Consider the following 17740-nt stretch of genomic DNA (forward strand, 5'->3'; position numbering starts at 1 on the left):
TGCATGGTTCGGTCGCGTCCGATTTAATTTATTCAATATAATATTAAAATAAAAACGTATTCGAGAAGTTTGACGCACACACACTCACCGCGTTGTTTATAAAATAACTATCACTGAAATAAATTAAGAATATCTTCATATGTTTGTCTAGAAAAATAAATAATAGTTTCGATTTATTTCGTTTTATGTGCTTAGTGAGAGTGTAAACGTCGAAATAATATTAACAATAAATTGGACAATTTCAAGCTAACATGGTAAGTCATTTGTTATAAACAATTTCTATATATTATTCGCTCGGTATTTCGTAACTAAATTCGCTTTAAAGATTAACGTTTAATAATTCTACTTATGTTGTAATTGTACTTAATTATACTATCAGGGTTTTCATAAAACAAAGAAAGAACGATTAATTTTCTCAATATTCTACATTTTGGTAAATAATGGGATCGATCACATCAATAAAAGGTATATTTATACTAAATATCTGCTGTTTTTTTTTGTAAGATTGTGATGATTATACACATATAGAGTATAATATTTTAACAAAAAAACTTTTCTTTATATATTTATATTTCCGTGATCGCTTAAATAATATTATCAAAGACGACCCAATCGGATATCCAATGTTACCTTAGTTTTTAGTCATGAATGCATTAATACAAATTTTCGTACTTATATCTTTAAAATATCAACAGCCACTCGTCCTTATATTTTGACGGACGTCGGTCGGTCGGTTTTGCGAGTTCCAGCCGGCGCCTACGTCGTCTCAGTCGAGCCGAATTGGCCCTTTCCCGTTAAATGAAATTGCAAATCTTTATTATTATTCTACTATTGCTACTACTATGTGAAATTAAATTACTTTTCTACTTACTAATTGAATTGCCGTATCAAGCATGCTGTTACATTGTCTAATATTCACTTATAATATTCAATTGATTTTCTTCCATTTCTTTGTGTAATGAGTTACTGAAAGTCGTTATTGCCTTGAAATGAGTTCGTCAACTAGCTTACTTTACGCCACTCTGTCTTTGGTTAGTCTCAAAGCAGTCTGAATATTGAGTCCTGTTATATTTTGAATCTGGTCGGATTGAGTAGGTAATAAATATTGCAACCATTGAAACAATTGGCATGCATGCTGTATGCATACGTCGCTGGTGACACAGACTGGGCTTGTAACTACAAACGAAATAAATGCGTCCAGAATTGAGATGAGTAGAGTCTACTTGAAACGTTTATATTGCAGCACAAAGATACGACTGAATATTTTTATTTCTGGCATCTTTCTTATTTATTGCTTCCGAGCGTACGCAGAACACCGCACTTAAAGTCAAAAAGTTTCATCTTAAAAGATACTTACACAGAGAATAAACTTGTAATCATTGATTTTTATTTATATTTACTATTGTTATCTTATTGTGAATATTTCATTCCCACTTTATATTTTATCAACACACTTCGACTTTCATTTGCTTGACTTAAATTAGCAAAAATCGATTTTTAGCATAAATAGCTTGCTATGGAAAACTACTCATTATTTCATAGTAACTTATTATAACTTCCAGTACTATCAACTTACAATATATTATATATATCTCGTAAAAATGTGTCCTATATCAGAATTTTTACGAGCTATAGGTATATAAATATAGCACACAATTCATATTATACATATAACTTGGGAGCAGCACTGAATAGTTATTTTGTCAATACCAAATGTACAATAATAAAGGGGGATTGCTCCTGTCCCTGATAATCCGTATGTGGTGTGTTTGTCGTGAGACAGTCGGAAACTCGAATCACTTCAAAAATTATAGCACGGATACAAAGGATGCATAAAGGATTACAGAAACAAAATCCGACAGAAAGACCCAAATCGTAGAAGCATACAAAATAAAAAGTCAAAATACTTCCCAATTTTCTTATTGTGATACATATAATTTTTCACCATATCAGAGAAAAATAGGAAATATTGATCAATACATACCAGTTAAGCTTTTCTTACTTTCTCTAAAGCGATATCCAAACAGCTTTCACTAAGTCAGAGTCAGTTACTTTTTCGTTCATTTTGCAGCTTTTATTCTGACCCTTCAAACCAGTTGATACATTTAAAAAAAAAAACAAACAAAAGTATCAAATTAATTTATCTGTATGCCAATCCAGTAGTGTTGCATATTGGCATTTGGCATTGAAATGAATAATTATCCTAGTGCACGTTATTCACAGTGAATGTGTTTGATCAATTTAATGAGTGGTCTAATTGACTAATAAGGAACAAAATCTCTTTCTGGATAGATCTTCATTTAAATAAAACTAGCTATAACGGATTTGAATCGCGTATATTAATTATTTTTGACATCCCGACGTTTCGAGCACTTTCAGCGGGTAGTACTTACGGGTAGACTACCCGTGACCACGAATAAAAGCTGCAAAATGAACGAAAAAGTAACTGACTCTGACTTAGTGAAAGCTGTTTGGATATCGCTTTAGAGAAAGTAAGAAAAGCTTAACTGGTATGTATTGATCAATATTTCCTATTTTTCTCTGATATGGTGGAAAATTATATGTATCACAATAAGAAAATTGGGAAGTATTTTGACTTTTTTTTTTCATTTATTTTAAAGAGGGTTTTTTCTGTAAGAAAATGCCACCCTCATAGTGCTTACAAAACATTAAACTTAACAAATTGATTATTTACATCGATTCTTAAAAACACCATCCACTAATTTGTACAAAACTTGCGCTGGTTCTGATGTAGGGTCAGCGAGGACACTATTACATGCCCCCACCTCCCCGCAATAATTGATTAAACGTAAGAAAGAAATTCTATCAGTCTCATTCCGAGCACACTCCATTATTACGTGGTACGTGTCTTCTATGCTGTTACATACACTACAGTTAGGTGAACGTGTTTTACCCATAAGAAAACCAAAGTTATTTAATGGAATGTGGCCGGAACGAAGTCGAAGAGCTGTGACAATTGAAGACCTGCTCATATTGGCTCCATCAAACCAAAGACTTTTCCGTAGTCCGGGTTGCATAGATCTGTACCAGATCCCTTTAGTCAGCGATCGCTCATCAAAATATTCTCTCCAAAATTTGTAATATTTTTCTTTGGCTAGATATAATAATTCCGTATAATATGGTACGCATTGGTAGTAAACACCATTTCGTGCTGCATTTTTTGCTAAAAAATCTACTTTTTCATTATCCTCTAGACCAATATGAGCAGGAATCCACTGCAACATCACTTTTTTATTTTGACGAGAGAAACTTAGAATAGATTTTAAAATTGCATAGGCTATCGGAGCTCCTTGAAAGGTCGAGGTAGACCGAGCCACATGTTGAAGAGCACTTTTAGAATCGGAAAAAATTACAAATTTATCACAATCTATTGTACTGATATATGATAAAGCCTCCAAAATTCCTAATAACTCTGCACGCATCACAGATATCTTAGAATCTACTCTAAGTTGACAATTAGTATTAGTTTGAGGGTCATAAAAAGCAACACCAACATCAGAGCTATCTTTTGAGCCATCTGTAAACACTTTATAAAATGATGAATATATTTCTGAAATTTCCCGTTCCGATAATAGTTTTAAAGCTGCATTACTATATTTACTTTTACTTTTGTCAATTGATGCTAAAGAACATTTAATGTGAGAGGATAAATCCACACTGCTAACCCACGTGTCTAGACTAAACATATCTAGTTTATTACTTTGGTGAATTTTGAGAGCATTGTAATCATTGTGAATCTTAATGAGCAATGGTAGTTTTTTATTTCGCCAATAAGAATTGGTACACATATTTTGGAATATATTTAACAACTTGATAATTTCATTGTTAGCCATAGATTTACATTTTAACCAAAATTTAACTCCCAAATAATACCTTCTGATCGACAAAGGTGGTACGCAAAGCTCATTTTCCATAATATAGATCGGTGTAGTTTTAACAAAGGCACCAATAAATCTGAGACTTTGATTCTGTAACGCATCGATTTTTTTCAAATTTGTGTTACAACTATTATCATATAAGAAACTGGCATAATCTATTCTGCTCCGAATCAACCCAAAATACAACCGCCTTAAATGAATAGGATGTATACCCCAGAACGGGCCTCGTAGAATTTTAATAATATTTAATAAATTCAAAATTTTGCCTCTTAAGTAATTAATATGTTTTGACCATCTCAATGAATTGTCAAGCCACACTCCTAAATACTTAAAAGCGTTAACCTCTTCAATTATTTTGTCATTCAATAATATTTTCACTGTATATTTTTTATGCCCCCTTTTAAATATGCAAACTTTAGTTTTAGTAGACGAAATATCTAACCCTATATCTAATAAGTGGACAGCCATCGTGTGCAATGACGACTGCAGTTTCTCAGAGCTTTCTGTCAAATCATCACATGAAGTAAATAAAAGAAAATCGTCCGCATATTGCAATATAGAAACTGGGCTGGTACGTTTGCAGATTTTATGGGTTGCGATATTAAACAATAAGGGCGCTAATGGATCTCCTTGAGCCAATCCTAGGCTGGTACTTCTTGCCATAATGTTTCCGTTATTAAGAATTTTAAGAATTCTATGGTTTAAAAAATTCCACAGATAACTGCAAAATTTTGATCCTACCCCCAAACTATCCAGAATTGAAATGAGTGAAGATATATTGACATTATTGTATGCGTTATGGATGTCAACAAAACACGCGATGGTTGGTTTATTTTCCGAAAATCCAGCTGAAGTTTTAGTTATGAAGTAAGAAAGATTATCCGCACACTGATATGATTTTCTAAATCCTGTAGTATTTATCGAAAAAATATTATTCTTTTCGCAGAACCATTCCAATCGCTTATTAAAAATACTATGGAAAATTTTACATAAGCAAGACATTAAAGCAATTGGGTGTAGTGACGAAATAGATTCTGAATCTCTACCTGCTTTCGAAATAGGGACAACGATGATATTTTTCCACTGGCAAGGGAGAAAGCCTTTCTCATAAAATAAATTGTAAAGTGTTGTCAATACGTGTTTACTATTTTTTGGAAGGTGTTTTATCATTAGGTATGTAATTCCATCATCACCAGGTGCTGTATTTTTAGATGGAATACAGCTTTCTAGCTCAGTTATACAAATTTTGGAACCTATTTTATTATTATGAGAACGTAACACAGGGCACATAGGGGAGACATAATCGGGAGTTAAGCTACGCAAAAGTTTGTTTACTAGATTTCCATTAATTTGTTGTTTAGGAGTTTTATAGCCCTTTATCCACTTCATTTTAAGCCATAACTCTGTTGATGTAGTTTTGTGATGTACAGACGAACAAAAATTTTGAAAAGATTTACTTTGAGAGTTACGCATCAGGTTTTGTGCAGAGTGAATTTTATCCTTCAATATATCCAAATTACGTGGGATTGGATTACGACGGAGTTGTGACAAAGCCAAACGTCTCTCAGACACTGCTTTAGACAAATGCTGATTCCAGTACGGCTTGGGGGTGAAGTTCGTAGTAGGGCTTTCGTTAAATCTTATTAGAGGAATAGATATTTCTGCAGCTATATTTATATAATCTACGAAGGAGTCGTAGTCTTTTTGGGGATCATTAAACCAAGAAAAATGATTAAACAAGTCTTCAAGTATTTGCGTGTATAAATTCCAATCCGCTAATTTAAAATTTCTTTTATATATCCATGGATATGAATTACTGACATTGGTTGATATTTTAATGACCCTGTGGTCACTGCCCAAAGTTTCATTGAGAACTGTATAAGTAAATTTTAGCGCAATATCAGAGGTAACCAAAGATATATCAGGGGAGTACTCTTGAAGAGTACCGTTAACTAATTTTACCCTAGTTGGTGTGCGGTCATTTAAGGTCACAAGCTGGTTATCCGAAAGCGCATCGAATATTTGAAGGCCTCTTTGGTCAATTTTTTGTGACCAGTTAGTGTGATGCCCATTAAAGTCTCCAATTATAATTGTTTTAGAATTAGCTATCGAGAAAATGGCGTCCCAATCATGAGTGCTGGTTCGGGCAGAAGATGGGCAATAAACAGAAATTACATTATCAAAGTCTCCGCAATTCAAAAGCCTAACATGGATGATCTGGATTAATGAATTAGTTTGACGTACTTTGCATACCTGAGATTTGATGGATTTATGTACAATTATGGCTATCCCTCCATACGAGTCAGCACGATCGCATCGGTGTATATTGTAATTTTTGATATTTAAGTAACCATTTGGCTCTAACCAAGTCTCACATACGGCAGCAATATGGATCTTTTCCTGCCACAGTAAATTTTCAAAACTTGTCAATTTAGGTCTAAGACTTTGTGCGTTCCACTGAATTATGTTTAGTTTTGTGAATTTATGTGTTTAAATAGTCTAAAATTAACTTTAGGATAGGCCAATCAGAAATATTTTCAACTACAATTAAAATCAACCACTCAACACAACACTTAATTGATTTCTTTACTTTTTGTTGAAAAGATCCGCTTTTAAGAAATAAAATTTCTTTTAGTCTACTTAATAGTTCTGAGAAATTAATATCTCTATCTAATGGTTTTTCGAGATTTGTATGATGTAATTCTTCAGATTCAATTTTAGAATCAGACTGGTTATGGCTTGTAGATAGGTTTGTAGTTTCGGTTTTAGGCGCTTTATGTTTTCTAGGTACATTTTCGGTTTTACGTTTTATTCTTGGAATTTTAGTCTGTTCACTTGAAACTTGTGCCGAAGATTCCTCTTCTGAATCCACATGAGTAGGAAACACATGTGAAACAACATTTGCGTATGTGCGATTTGTATGAATGTGTGTTTGATCAACGTTAGTATTCACAGTTTGGATGTTAAATTTTGGGGTCGGAGACTCTGGTAACATTGTACGAGCTTTCCTGTATGTACAATTAAATTGAGACATGATCTCGCGAATCTTTTTTTCATTCAAAAAAACAGGGCATCCTTTATTGAGTGCCATGTCAGTTAACAGGACCTTGACAGTTAACACACACAAACGTCTTTGTCTCGCAATTTGCATGATTACTACCACATTTAGGGCAAATAATCTTATTTGATGGGCATCTAGATAGTGTATGTCCTAATTTCCAGCACTTGGAGCACTGAGACACAGGGAATGTGTAAGAGTCAACATTAATGCGGAGACTGTCCACGAAGACATGAGTAGGCAAATACGAACCCTTAAAACAGAGACGAACTCTCTCGGAGTCAATCCAGCTACCATCCACATCGCGTCGTTTCAATCTACTCACTGAACTTAATTCAGCACGACTATCACATTTAATGCGCATTTTAATTTCTTCTTCCGTTAAATCGAGATCCACGTCCTTGATTGTACCATATGTAAAATTGACTTGAAATGCTTTTTGAAATTTCCACCCTTTATTTAACAAATCTTCACAAGTCATCATTCTATTCATACAGTGCACATTATCAAATTCAACTCTAATTTTGTAGGGCCTTAAGTATTTTATTTTAGTTATATCAGTAATTTTCAACTCCTTTAATAATTTTGCAAGGGCAAATTGTTTGGGAAACTTTTCTTTACATGAAATGTACATTTCCATGTCTGTGTCTTGAGTTTTAATTTTTTTTTCTTTCATAACTGTCTGCCAACCTTCGTCTTCGTCTTTATCATCTCTTTCTCTTTTATTAACTCGCGCTGACCACTGTTCTGCATCATCTTCCATGGGTATATATTCTGTCTCTTTCTGACAATTCTCTTTTCTTTCTTTCCGTAACATCTCACTTAAATAGATAGTTGGGCTTGGAGTCCTCAATTCATTATGCACATTGTTCTCATCAATCGAAGCATCATTTTCATCCATGTATAATAATAAATTAAAAAATACGCAGAATGAATACAAATACAATCATTCAATAGTTATCTGTTCGATAGATAAGCGGCACCGGTCGGCCCGCACGCCGAACGGGTTTCACAGTAATTAGCTAATGACTTGTAAACAAGAAAGAATGCATTCAAAACAATAAACGTCCACCTCGTACGAGTACCGATACGAGACTCTCCAAACTTTTTCGAGCACTTTCAGCGGGTAGTACTTACGGGTAGACTACCCGTGACCACGAATAAAAGCTGCAAAATGAACGAAAAAGTAACTGACTCTGACTTAGTGAAAGCTGTTTGGATATCGCTTTAGAGAAAGTAAGAAAAGCTTAACTGGTATGTATTGATCAATATTTCCTATTTTTCTCTGATATGGTGGAAAATTATATGTATCACAATAAGAAAATTGGGAAGTATTTTGACTTTGTATTTTGTATGCTTCTACGATTTGGGTCTTTCTGTCAGATTTTGTTTCTGTAATCCTTTATGCATCCTTTATATTCGTGCTATAATTTTTGAAGTGATTCGAGTTTCCGACTGTCTCACGACAAATACACCACATACGGATTATCAGGGACAGAAGCAATCCATATTATTGTAAATGTGGTATATTGAGTGCTCCCAAGTTATATGTATAATATGAATTAAGTGCTATATATGATATAGGGCGCATTTTTACGAGATATATAAAATATATTGTACGTTTATAGTACTGGAAATTATAGTAAGTTACTATGAAATAATGAGTAGTTTTCCATAGCAAGCTATTTATGCTAAAAATCGATTTTTGATAATTTAAGTCAAGCAAATGAGAGTCGAAGTGTGTCGATAAAAATAACGTGAGAATGAATTATTCACAATAAGATAACAATAGTAAATATATTGACTTTTATTTAAAAATCAATGATTATAAGTTTATTCTCTGTGTTCCCAACATTTAAGATGAAACTTTTTGAGTTTAAGTGCGGTGTTCTGCGTACGCTCGGAAGCAATAAATAAGAAAGATGCCAGAAATAAAAATATTTAGTCGTATCTTTGTGCTGCAATATAAACGTTCCATGTAGACTCTATTCATCCCAATTCAGGACGCACTTATTTCGTGTGTAGTAGTTACAAGCCCAGTCTGTATCACCAGCGACGTATGCATACAGCATGCAAGCCAACTGTTTCAATAGTTGCAATATTTCTTACCTACCCCCTAATCCGACCAGATTCAAAATATAACAGGACTCAATATTCCGACTGCTTTGAGACTAACCGAAGACAGAGTGGCGTGAAGTAAGCTAGTCGGCGAAACCATTTTAAGGCAATAACGACTTTCAGTACACACAAAAAAATGGAGGAAAATCAATTGAATATTATAAGTGAATATTAGACAATGTTTGAAGGCAATTCAATTAGTAAGTAGAAAATAAAGATTTGCAATTTCATTTAACGGGAAAGGGCCAATTCGGCTCGACGGAGACGACGTAGTCGCCGGCTGGAATTCGCACAACCCCGATGTCCGGGGCTCAAAATATAAGGACGAGTGGCTGTGGTGATGTTTTAAGGATATAAATACGAAAATTAGTATTAATGCATTCTTAACTAAAAACTAAGGTAACATTGGATATCTGATGGGTCGTCTTTGATAATATTATTTAAGCGAGCACGGAAATATATAAAGAAAAGTTTTGTTGTTACAATGTTATACTCTATATGTGTATAATCGCGAAAATTTAAGACAACATTATGAATCTTCATTGTCAATGTGATAGATCTGAGCGATTTTTAAAAAGTATAAATAAAAACATGAGTCATTTGTCTTAAAACACGAATGTTCGAATATTATCCTAATAGGTGTTTGTATGAAATCCAAGCGATTAAAACTATAACACTTGAAACGTAATTTAGACTCGGATGTTTTTATTTAAATAATATATCATTTGTATTACAAGTATCATATATACAAGTTCAATGACCCCTGCTATTTTATTTAAATTCTTTCTTATTTTATTTATAAATTCATATAAAAGCTGTTCAAGAATACTGGAAGTAAGTATAGGTAGAAATGTTGATCATTTCTTTACCACCAACGCATCACCAACCAAAAAAACAGCGTTACAAAGATATTTTTAAGTAAAATTCCTTCAATCGATATTTTATATGAGATTGATTATAAATATCTGTTTGGCTCATAATCATATGTTCCCAATATTTTATTCATATGTTCTTATGTTTATATAAATAAAACTGAACGCATTTCTAAATCACTCGCTCTAACGATAAGTACTCTTAAAGTCAAAAAAATATTACTACTAATATTTTTTCTATTCAAAACATACCTAATTCGAGTACATATATGCGAGTTATATTTATAGCGCGGTCTTATTTTCTAATTAACTTGTTTACGTTGTGTATTTCGCTTGCTGAAGCAAGATCATTAAATGTATTCAGCCCGCGCTATCTTCTATAAGCGGTTCAGTGGCGCTGAAGCGCTTCACGCGAACATAAGCTTCACTTTTTGATTCAATAAAGCGGGAATCGTTGGCAAGTGATGAAATACATTGATCAGCTTTATTGCTTGATTGAGTAAACGAAACTGTTTACTTCGTTCTCATAATTGTATACTGCCCTTATAGTAAAATAAAAATACAGAAAATAGATCAGATTTACCATCGAAGTCACGCTTACATTTGCAATCATACTATTTATTTTAACTGGTTAATTTTAAACTAACTACTATTTTCACGTCGAGCGTTTGAGAAGAGCTATTACTAGCGTATATTGATATAAAATATTTAATAGCTTTGAAGTAGTTTCGTATTGCTGGTCTTATTATTATTCGGACCGAACAGAATGTAGGCTCCAACGGAAATAATCGTATATATTAATAGCATAAGTTCATTTTTGACCCACTAGTTATGGAATTCATGATTGCAATTTACTAAATTGTTAAAATTTAACGAAGATTAATTTTAGAGAATAAAAATGTTACCGGCCGGTTAGGAAAAAATATGTAAACACATATATCGATAAACTCCAATTTTAACTGACAACTGACTTTACATAGTTTTACTGTATTATATGACTGTAATATGCAGTTTTCAATAAAATGAAATCGTCTCTTAATCTTCGAAATTCATAAAAAAATCTATTGAATAAACGCGACGTTTCGCGAGCAATCGATAATAATGTCCTGGTAATAATAATGTCTACTCATGTATTTTTAAGTCCTAGTACTACAGTCTACAACTACTACACGTCAAAAGTCAAATATTCGTGAATTAAGTAGTCTCTCTAAAAGTCTATACGTAGTCTCTTTGTCTATAGATATATGAACGTATAAATATAAGAATAACTCGATCTGGTCGGTCTTGTTATACTCCCATGAATTTATGTTTGTAATTGTGTATACAAAGTAAGTTTATTTAGTTAGATTTATATACTGACAAGTGCCGATGGTTTGTACGGTAAATAATGAAACATCATTATGATTACAATTCGCTGGCCTGTGTCCTCATTTAACCATTTTCCATTGGTGATCAGAAGCTTGGTTTATCGCCAAGAGTTTAAGGATTGCGTCAACTAAACACTCCTACATCCTTGCCGCCATTCTAAGTAGTCAATCGCTTCTCAATATGTTTTTGATAATTTTATATATGAACAAAAAATACAAATGATATTCCCAGAAATTGTGACGTACAATCGGGGTAAGAAAAGGATCGTCACCTTAAGATCTATTTTCGAGTGCTCGGTGTGAACGATAACCTGCTTTACCGAGAATATATGACATTGACGGATATATTTTGACAATTCAGTAGAAGATATCATATCTAATATAAATATGCAATGTGTAATTACGTCATTAAAGAGATTTCATCTTGATATAAAACTAGACGTAGTCTAAAGATGTTACACTATTTTGAACCAAGTCTATCATACTGTGTAAGTTTAATTTTATATGCAGTTGTCAGTTTAGTGTTTTAGTTTCAAAAAGTACTAAGAACTAGCGCGCACTGGTAACTTTTGTCACGGTGACTGTTTCGTCACTCTTGTCAAGTCCGTGAATATGTACAGATGCAGACACAATTTCACGTCGTAATGTGCGCGCACCTCCATACATATTCATGGACTCGACAAGAGTGACGAAACAGTCACTGTGACAAAAGTTACCAGTGCGCGCACACACATTAGCCGTATTACTAAGTATGTTGACTTACCGATACTATATACTATGTCCAAGTTTACGCCGACGGTCGACGTACTTTATCTGTGAGCAATATATTAAAAATCTGATATTATAATCGTTAGGGCTTTAAAAGTTAGCGTCACGCAGACAACCACGCATTAAAATCTGTCATAATAATAATATAAGAAACCTTTGTTGCCAAGGGTTACTAATATCTATTAAAAATTTTATGGACGTTTTGGTAACAGTCAATTTAGTTAATTTTAAATAAAAAAAAAGAAAGTAAATATATTTAAACAAGAGAGAACCGCTTGACTCACTGACTTGCTTAATCGGTATTTCTATCTTAAATGGTTGCAGAATTTTAAAGATCAATGTATGTAAATCGTATGGTAGGTGATTTCTGCGTGTCTGGAGTGCAAGGGCAAAAATAATTCGGTGCATTATACTGACGGAACAACGTGCGCGGTTGGCCATCACTCACAACTTACACTTACTAAATATACAACTTATATATTTTAGTCATCATCGTATATCAATATTTCCAAAGTAGGTTGCACTTTATCAAAGTGTTTCCAGGTTGTAATATATGCTACGGCCGGATTTAGTGGAGGGCAACGGAGGCTCGAACTCTGTCTCCCTGTTTGTGGTTGTCATATAGATATTATTGATTGAATTGAGAAGCGGGCTCTTTCTCTTATATTAATATCTGAATAGTAACGAATTACTGACAAAAAACCTACAAAGTACATAATAACACACTACACTTGACGATAATATAATAGAATGAATAGATGCACCACGTAAAATGAAATATAGGTCTTTCAAACGACTAATTAATGTGCTAAATTAACAAAGAACTTGCTGTACTCTTCCAACACGCATTATACTATATACGCATTTCTCGCTCAAGCAAGATAACAGTGAAGTTGGCCAAAAAGCTCATAATGTCCTTTTTAACAGACAGATTTGTTAGTTAAACAATTAGCCCTTGACCAATAAAAAAATGTGTGGCTAAATTAGATTTTTTTAATATTATGTACATATTTAAATATTATCATTACTCTATATTTTCAAATATTTTAATGGAATAGCTTACAATAGTCTCAATGATAATATAAAAATACACGAGTCTTATTGTAAATGTCACCCGATCGTCTACTTCAGCTGTTATTATATTCCTAATAATAGCCTGACGGTTTATTGAAGCAGAAATTAATACAGGAATAATCAACTAAAGATGGGCATTATTTTTACTATTATAAATAGAAACTCAAAAGAAAACTTTAGTGTTCTTAAAATATGTATATATTCACAGTGGTCGTAGATTAATTCGTTTTTTAAGATTCATTTTAAGCTTGGAAGAAAACATCTTTTCCGCTCCTGTTTTGAAGATTTTTTTAAAGGGTCTGTGCGCCATTTTTTATTTTTAATATAGAAACAGCTAAGCTAGTAAACCAAATTGAATGAAGTGAAGACAATTATTTGTTAAAAATGCGTGTTTTCAAAAATTTTACAATTAAGTTTGTTATTCCAACGCTCTCTGTACTCAGTAACATCAGTTTAATGAAATCTTGATTAAGAAATCGTAAGCGCAGTACACATTTGCGATTACCATGAGTAACAATCTATTTTAATACTTTACTCAGTTTTTTACTATACTTATTGCGTGTTAGTCTGTATGTCATTTTCTATAGACAAGGAAATAGTTATCATCAAAAAATAGTATCATTAACAAGGAGTAAGGATAAGCTTATAATGCCAAGTTTCCAACTCCGCAAAGTCAATAAATCCTTCTTGAGGCAAGGTACCCTTTTCTATAATAAAATTCCGCAGACATTTTTAACTTTACCGTTTCGTAAATTAAAATCGTTTGTTAAAAATACATTGGTAAAAAAAGCCATATTGTTCGATACCAGATTTTATAGAAGATAAAAAGCGTGGAGTTAATACATGTTGACTTCCAGGCAGGATACATTACATACATATAATAATGTATTTCACTAATATGAGTGTATTTTTAAGTGTTGAAAAAGAGAAAACTACTGAGTTTCTTGCCGGTTCTTCTCGGTAACGACTACTTTCCGAACCGGTGGTAGCTTCACTTAATTGTTAAATGACGATTCAAAAGTGCTTGTAAAAGCCTACTTAAATAAAGATTATTTTGATTACGATGCTTTATTTCGTTTGGCTTGACTAAAGTAGTTGTGATCAGTGGCTGCGAGGCTGTGGGCGGTGTGGGCCACCGTCAACGGCCCCGCGGGGCAAAGGGCCTCGCGCCCCAAATTTGAAAAAGTACAACATAAGATTGAGATATCAAAGTACTGTAACATAAAAAAGAAGGGCCTCGCAAACTGTATCTTGCCCACATTACGATTCGATCTTGCGTCGCCACTGGTTTAATTATACAAAAATATACAGAAACACGCACACAAGCTTAAATATGTCAAATTTCAGAGGCGGCAATTGAAATAAGTGCTCTTGAAGAAGTATGTATCTCGTAAAATTCTGACTCATCCGAGTTGTTTAGCGTAGTGGATTTATACTCCCAAAGTTCTTCACCAAAGTTAGCTTTGTATGTGGGTGTTAATGTAAACATCATACCGTTAATATTGATAAAAGTAAAGACTCACCAAGAAGAAATTTGTTTTATGGCCTTTGTTTTTAAAGATATAAGATCTACTGGCGTCGAAGTGATTATAATAAATTCCCTGAATTTGAAAATGGTTATTGAAAAATAATTTCCGTAAAGTTGCAAAGCAATAAAGGACCTGACATAAATAAACTTGTAATCTCAGGCATTCAATGTCTCGTAATAAGAAAATACTAATAATCATATTAACCCTTCAATCAAGTTTGTGCTTAATTTTCAGATCATAACCTTTTTTATAGACATTTGATGCAACCTACGGTAAATGGTCAAAGACAATTCCATCGTCTGTATACAAAACCAATGTATACCTTAATACAAGGATATCAATAAACTTTATAACATATCTTTTGTATATAATTAAAAACTTCAGCATGTTTGTTCATCAAATTAGTGCGAATTTAGTGTATGCTAATATTGTGTTTTCGTTACAGGCTCTCTTGGATAAGGAAATAAAAAGACTGAACGCAATCATGATCGTCAACAATATTACTACGCTAATATCAAAAGGACCCGAAGAAGCCTTACACTCTGAACAAGATTGCATCTCGAAGTACGCGAGTTACGCTTTTGATGAAGGTACCCAAGTCTTTTTTAGCATATACTGTACGATGTACGATGTAAAATACAGAGAACAGTAAAACTACGAGTAGATATAAAGCTAAGAAAAGTATTTTCTGTTATATTATTTAGTTATTATGTTTATAAACGACGATAGCATAGAATAATTTTTTTTTTAAATTGTATAATATCTTTTAATTTCATCTTTAAATAAACATGTTGACACGATACACTGTGAATGTTATGTACACTTGTAACCGATGTACATATCAGAAGTTGTTTTTCTTTTTTTGGATGTTGTGTAAGCCATCAATTAATATGTATATTGTTAGTGTACTTATTAAATAAATAAATAAATAAACTAGTGACCCGTTCGGCTTCACACGGCGGTAATACTAATACTGTACTGCGGCTGATACTAACTGCACTACAGAATGTATTTTAATATATTGTATTAAATTCACAGCTTTTTTAGTCAGTTCAGGTTCATGTTAATCAATTTTTTATATTGTTACATACATTGTGTATTTAATATTAACCTATTAAACATATTCAATGGTACTTTCTTAGATAAGGATTAATGTGTAAAAAGTAAAAATATATAAGTGCAATCGATTTCAGAAAGTCATTCGTACGGCTTTAAAAATAGTGAAAAGTGAAAAACAAAAGAGAGTCGCGCATGTAATGACAAAAGGAGAGTTTTGTTAATTAATTAGTCTTATTTTAACTCCAGGACTAACATTTATAAAACAAAACAAATACTGACATTGGACAATACAGTAAAGAAATTTCTAATGTGATCGTAAGTAAAGGTAGGGCTTTGTACAAGCCAGTCTGGGTAGGTACCACCCACTCGTCAGTTATTCTACCGCCAAATAACAGTACTCAGGGGTGAGTGAGCCAGTGTAACTACAGGCACAAGGGACATAACATCTTAGTTCCCAAGGTTGGTGGCACATTGACGATGTAAGGAATTGTTAATATTTCTTACAGCGTCCTTGTCTATGGGTGATGGTGACCACTTACCATCATCAGATGGCCCATATGCTCGTCCGCCAACCTATACCATAAACAAAAAAAAATCTGTGTGCTGGTGTATTTATTGTTCTTAAGCATGCTTTTTACAAATACGAAACGAATACTAATTAATATAGTCCTAGAACAGCGACTTCTCTTTGGGTTTGTAGGTTAAAAAGAAGTCCCTGTATTGCGGAACGAGGACTGGCGACTGACCAGGAAGACCACAGTTCGTTAGCGTATCACGGACTTTCTCCTCGTCCAGTTCCTTCGTCTCGCACAGTTCAGTGAGAAATTCATTCCACTCGTCCCAATTCAATTCGGATTTACTGCAAATTAATTTTGAATATTATATTATATTATATCTTGTTAATGACATCACAATAATATTAGGAATATAATATCCATAATCTACAAGGAAACTAAATACAAAATGTTGATTTGTTAAGTCTTTCAAATCACGCAAGGGATTTTGATGCGGTTTTATCAAAATAGAGATTGATTTACGAGGAAAGTTTACATTAAAGCGTTTTATAGTAGATAATAGCCGAGAATTTCAACTTCACTAAATGGAGGGAAAAAGATACTCTTCTTCAATTCAAAAGTTGTACATAGAACTTGTACCCACACGGCTACAAGAAAGCTCTCCGTACAACCATACCCGTGTCACCTTACACGACCTGACGCCGGTAATTACCATGTATATATATAAGATAATAGCAAGTTGTATATAAAGACGTTTTGTACTATATTTAGTATCAACATCAATAGTTATTCTTATAAAAGTAGCAAATTAAAACCATTCGCTAATTAAAATAGTAAAACGTACCTGAATTTATTAAACAATATTCCAGTATCAGTCATCGTCAGTTTCCTGTCATCCAATAGCTTGCACTGCCTCATCCAAAAATCCGAATTGTACAGAGTGATTGTCGTTCCATCTCTCTTCTTGTCCATCATCTTTGCATATTCAAAAAATTGACCATCAAGTGACGCTGGCTCTTCTTCACCCATTATATCGCTCTCGAAAACTTAATTCAGTGACTTTGTCAATTTTACTTTTAATAATTGGTATATACAAATATTCGGTTAGATTAATTTCCAAAACTACCAACTGATGGATTATCACCTGAGATCAAAGATCACGAAAGAAATGTAAAACTGACCGCAATTGAAAAGCACTCGACATATTAATAGGAAAACTTAAATTGCTAGACCATATATTGTTGATAGTTGATAGTTGATAATTCCAGATTTACGTCACGGCTTAAAGCTGTCTTGTAGGTACATGAAGGTTTTACTGATATCACTTAACGAATTGCCCTTTGTTTTATAATATTCTTTATTTGATCGGTGGTATTGCTAGTTTATAAGTTAATTTTAATGCGATTTTTAAACAAGTAAAGCGTTGCTAAGCAACCGATGACATTAAATCAATTTTTATATATAATTATGACTAATATATC

General features: G+C 33.1%; 2 protein-coding genes across 2 annotated transcripts in view; one reads left to right on the top strand and one right to left on the bottom strand.

Annotated features, from left to right (window-relative positions):
* LOC124543326 (PDF receptor) overlaps positions 1–17740 on the top strand; it is a 29678-nt gene continuing 11938 nt past the window's right edge. The window contains exons 1-2 of the mRNA XM_047121516.1: positions 1–254; positions 15131–15275. Of these exons, the coding sequence (XP_046977472.1) occupies positions 252–254; positions 15131–15275 (148 nt within the window). The 5' untranslated portion in view covers positions 1–251. The remainder of the gene's footprint in view (positions 255–15130; positions 15276–17740) is intronic.
* LOC124543327 (tubulin polymerization-promoting protein homolog) lies at positions 16342–17338 on the bottom strand. The gene is made up of 2 exons (XM_047121517.1): positions 17104–17338; positions 16342–16603 (listed from the first exon to the last, which is right to left on the bottom strand). The coding sequence occupies exons 1-2, from the start codon at positions 17286–17288 to the stop codon at positions 16414–16416; spliced, it is 375 nt and encodes a 124-aa protein (XP_046977473.1). The 5' UTR covers positions 17289–17338; the 3' UTR covers positions 16342–16413.

The sequence above is a fragment of the Vanessa cardui genome, chromosome Z (genome assembly GCF_905220365.1).
Source record: "Vanessa cardui chromosome Z, ilVanCard2.1, whole genome shotgun sequence".
Lineage (NCBI taxonomy): Eukaryota > Metazoa > Arthropoda > Insecta > Lepidoptera > Nymphalidae > Vanessa > Vanessa cardui.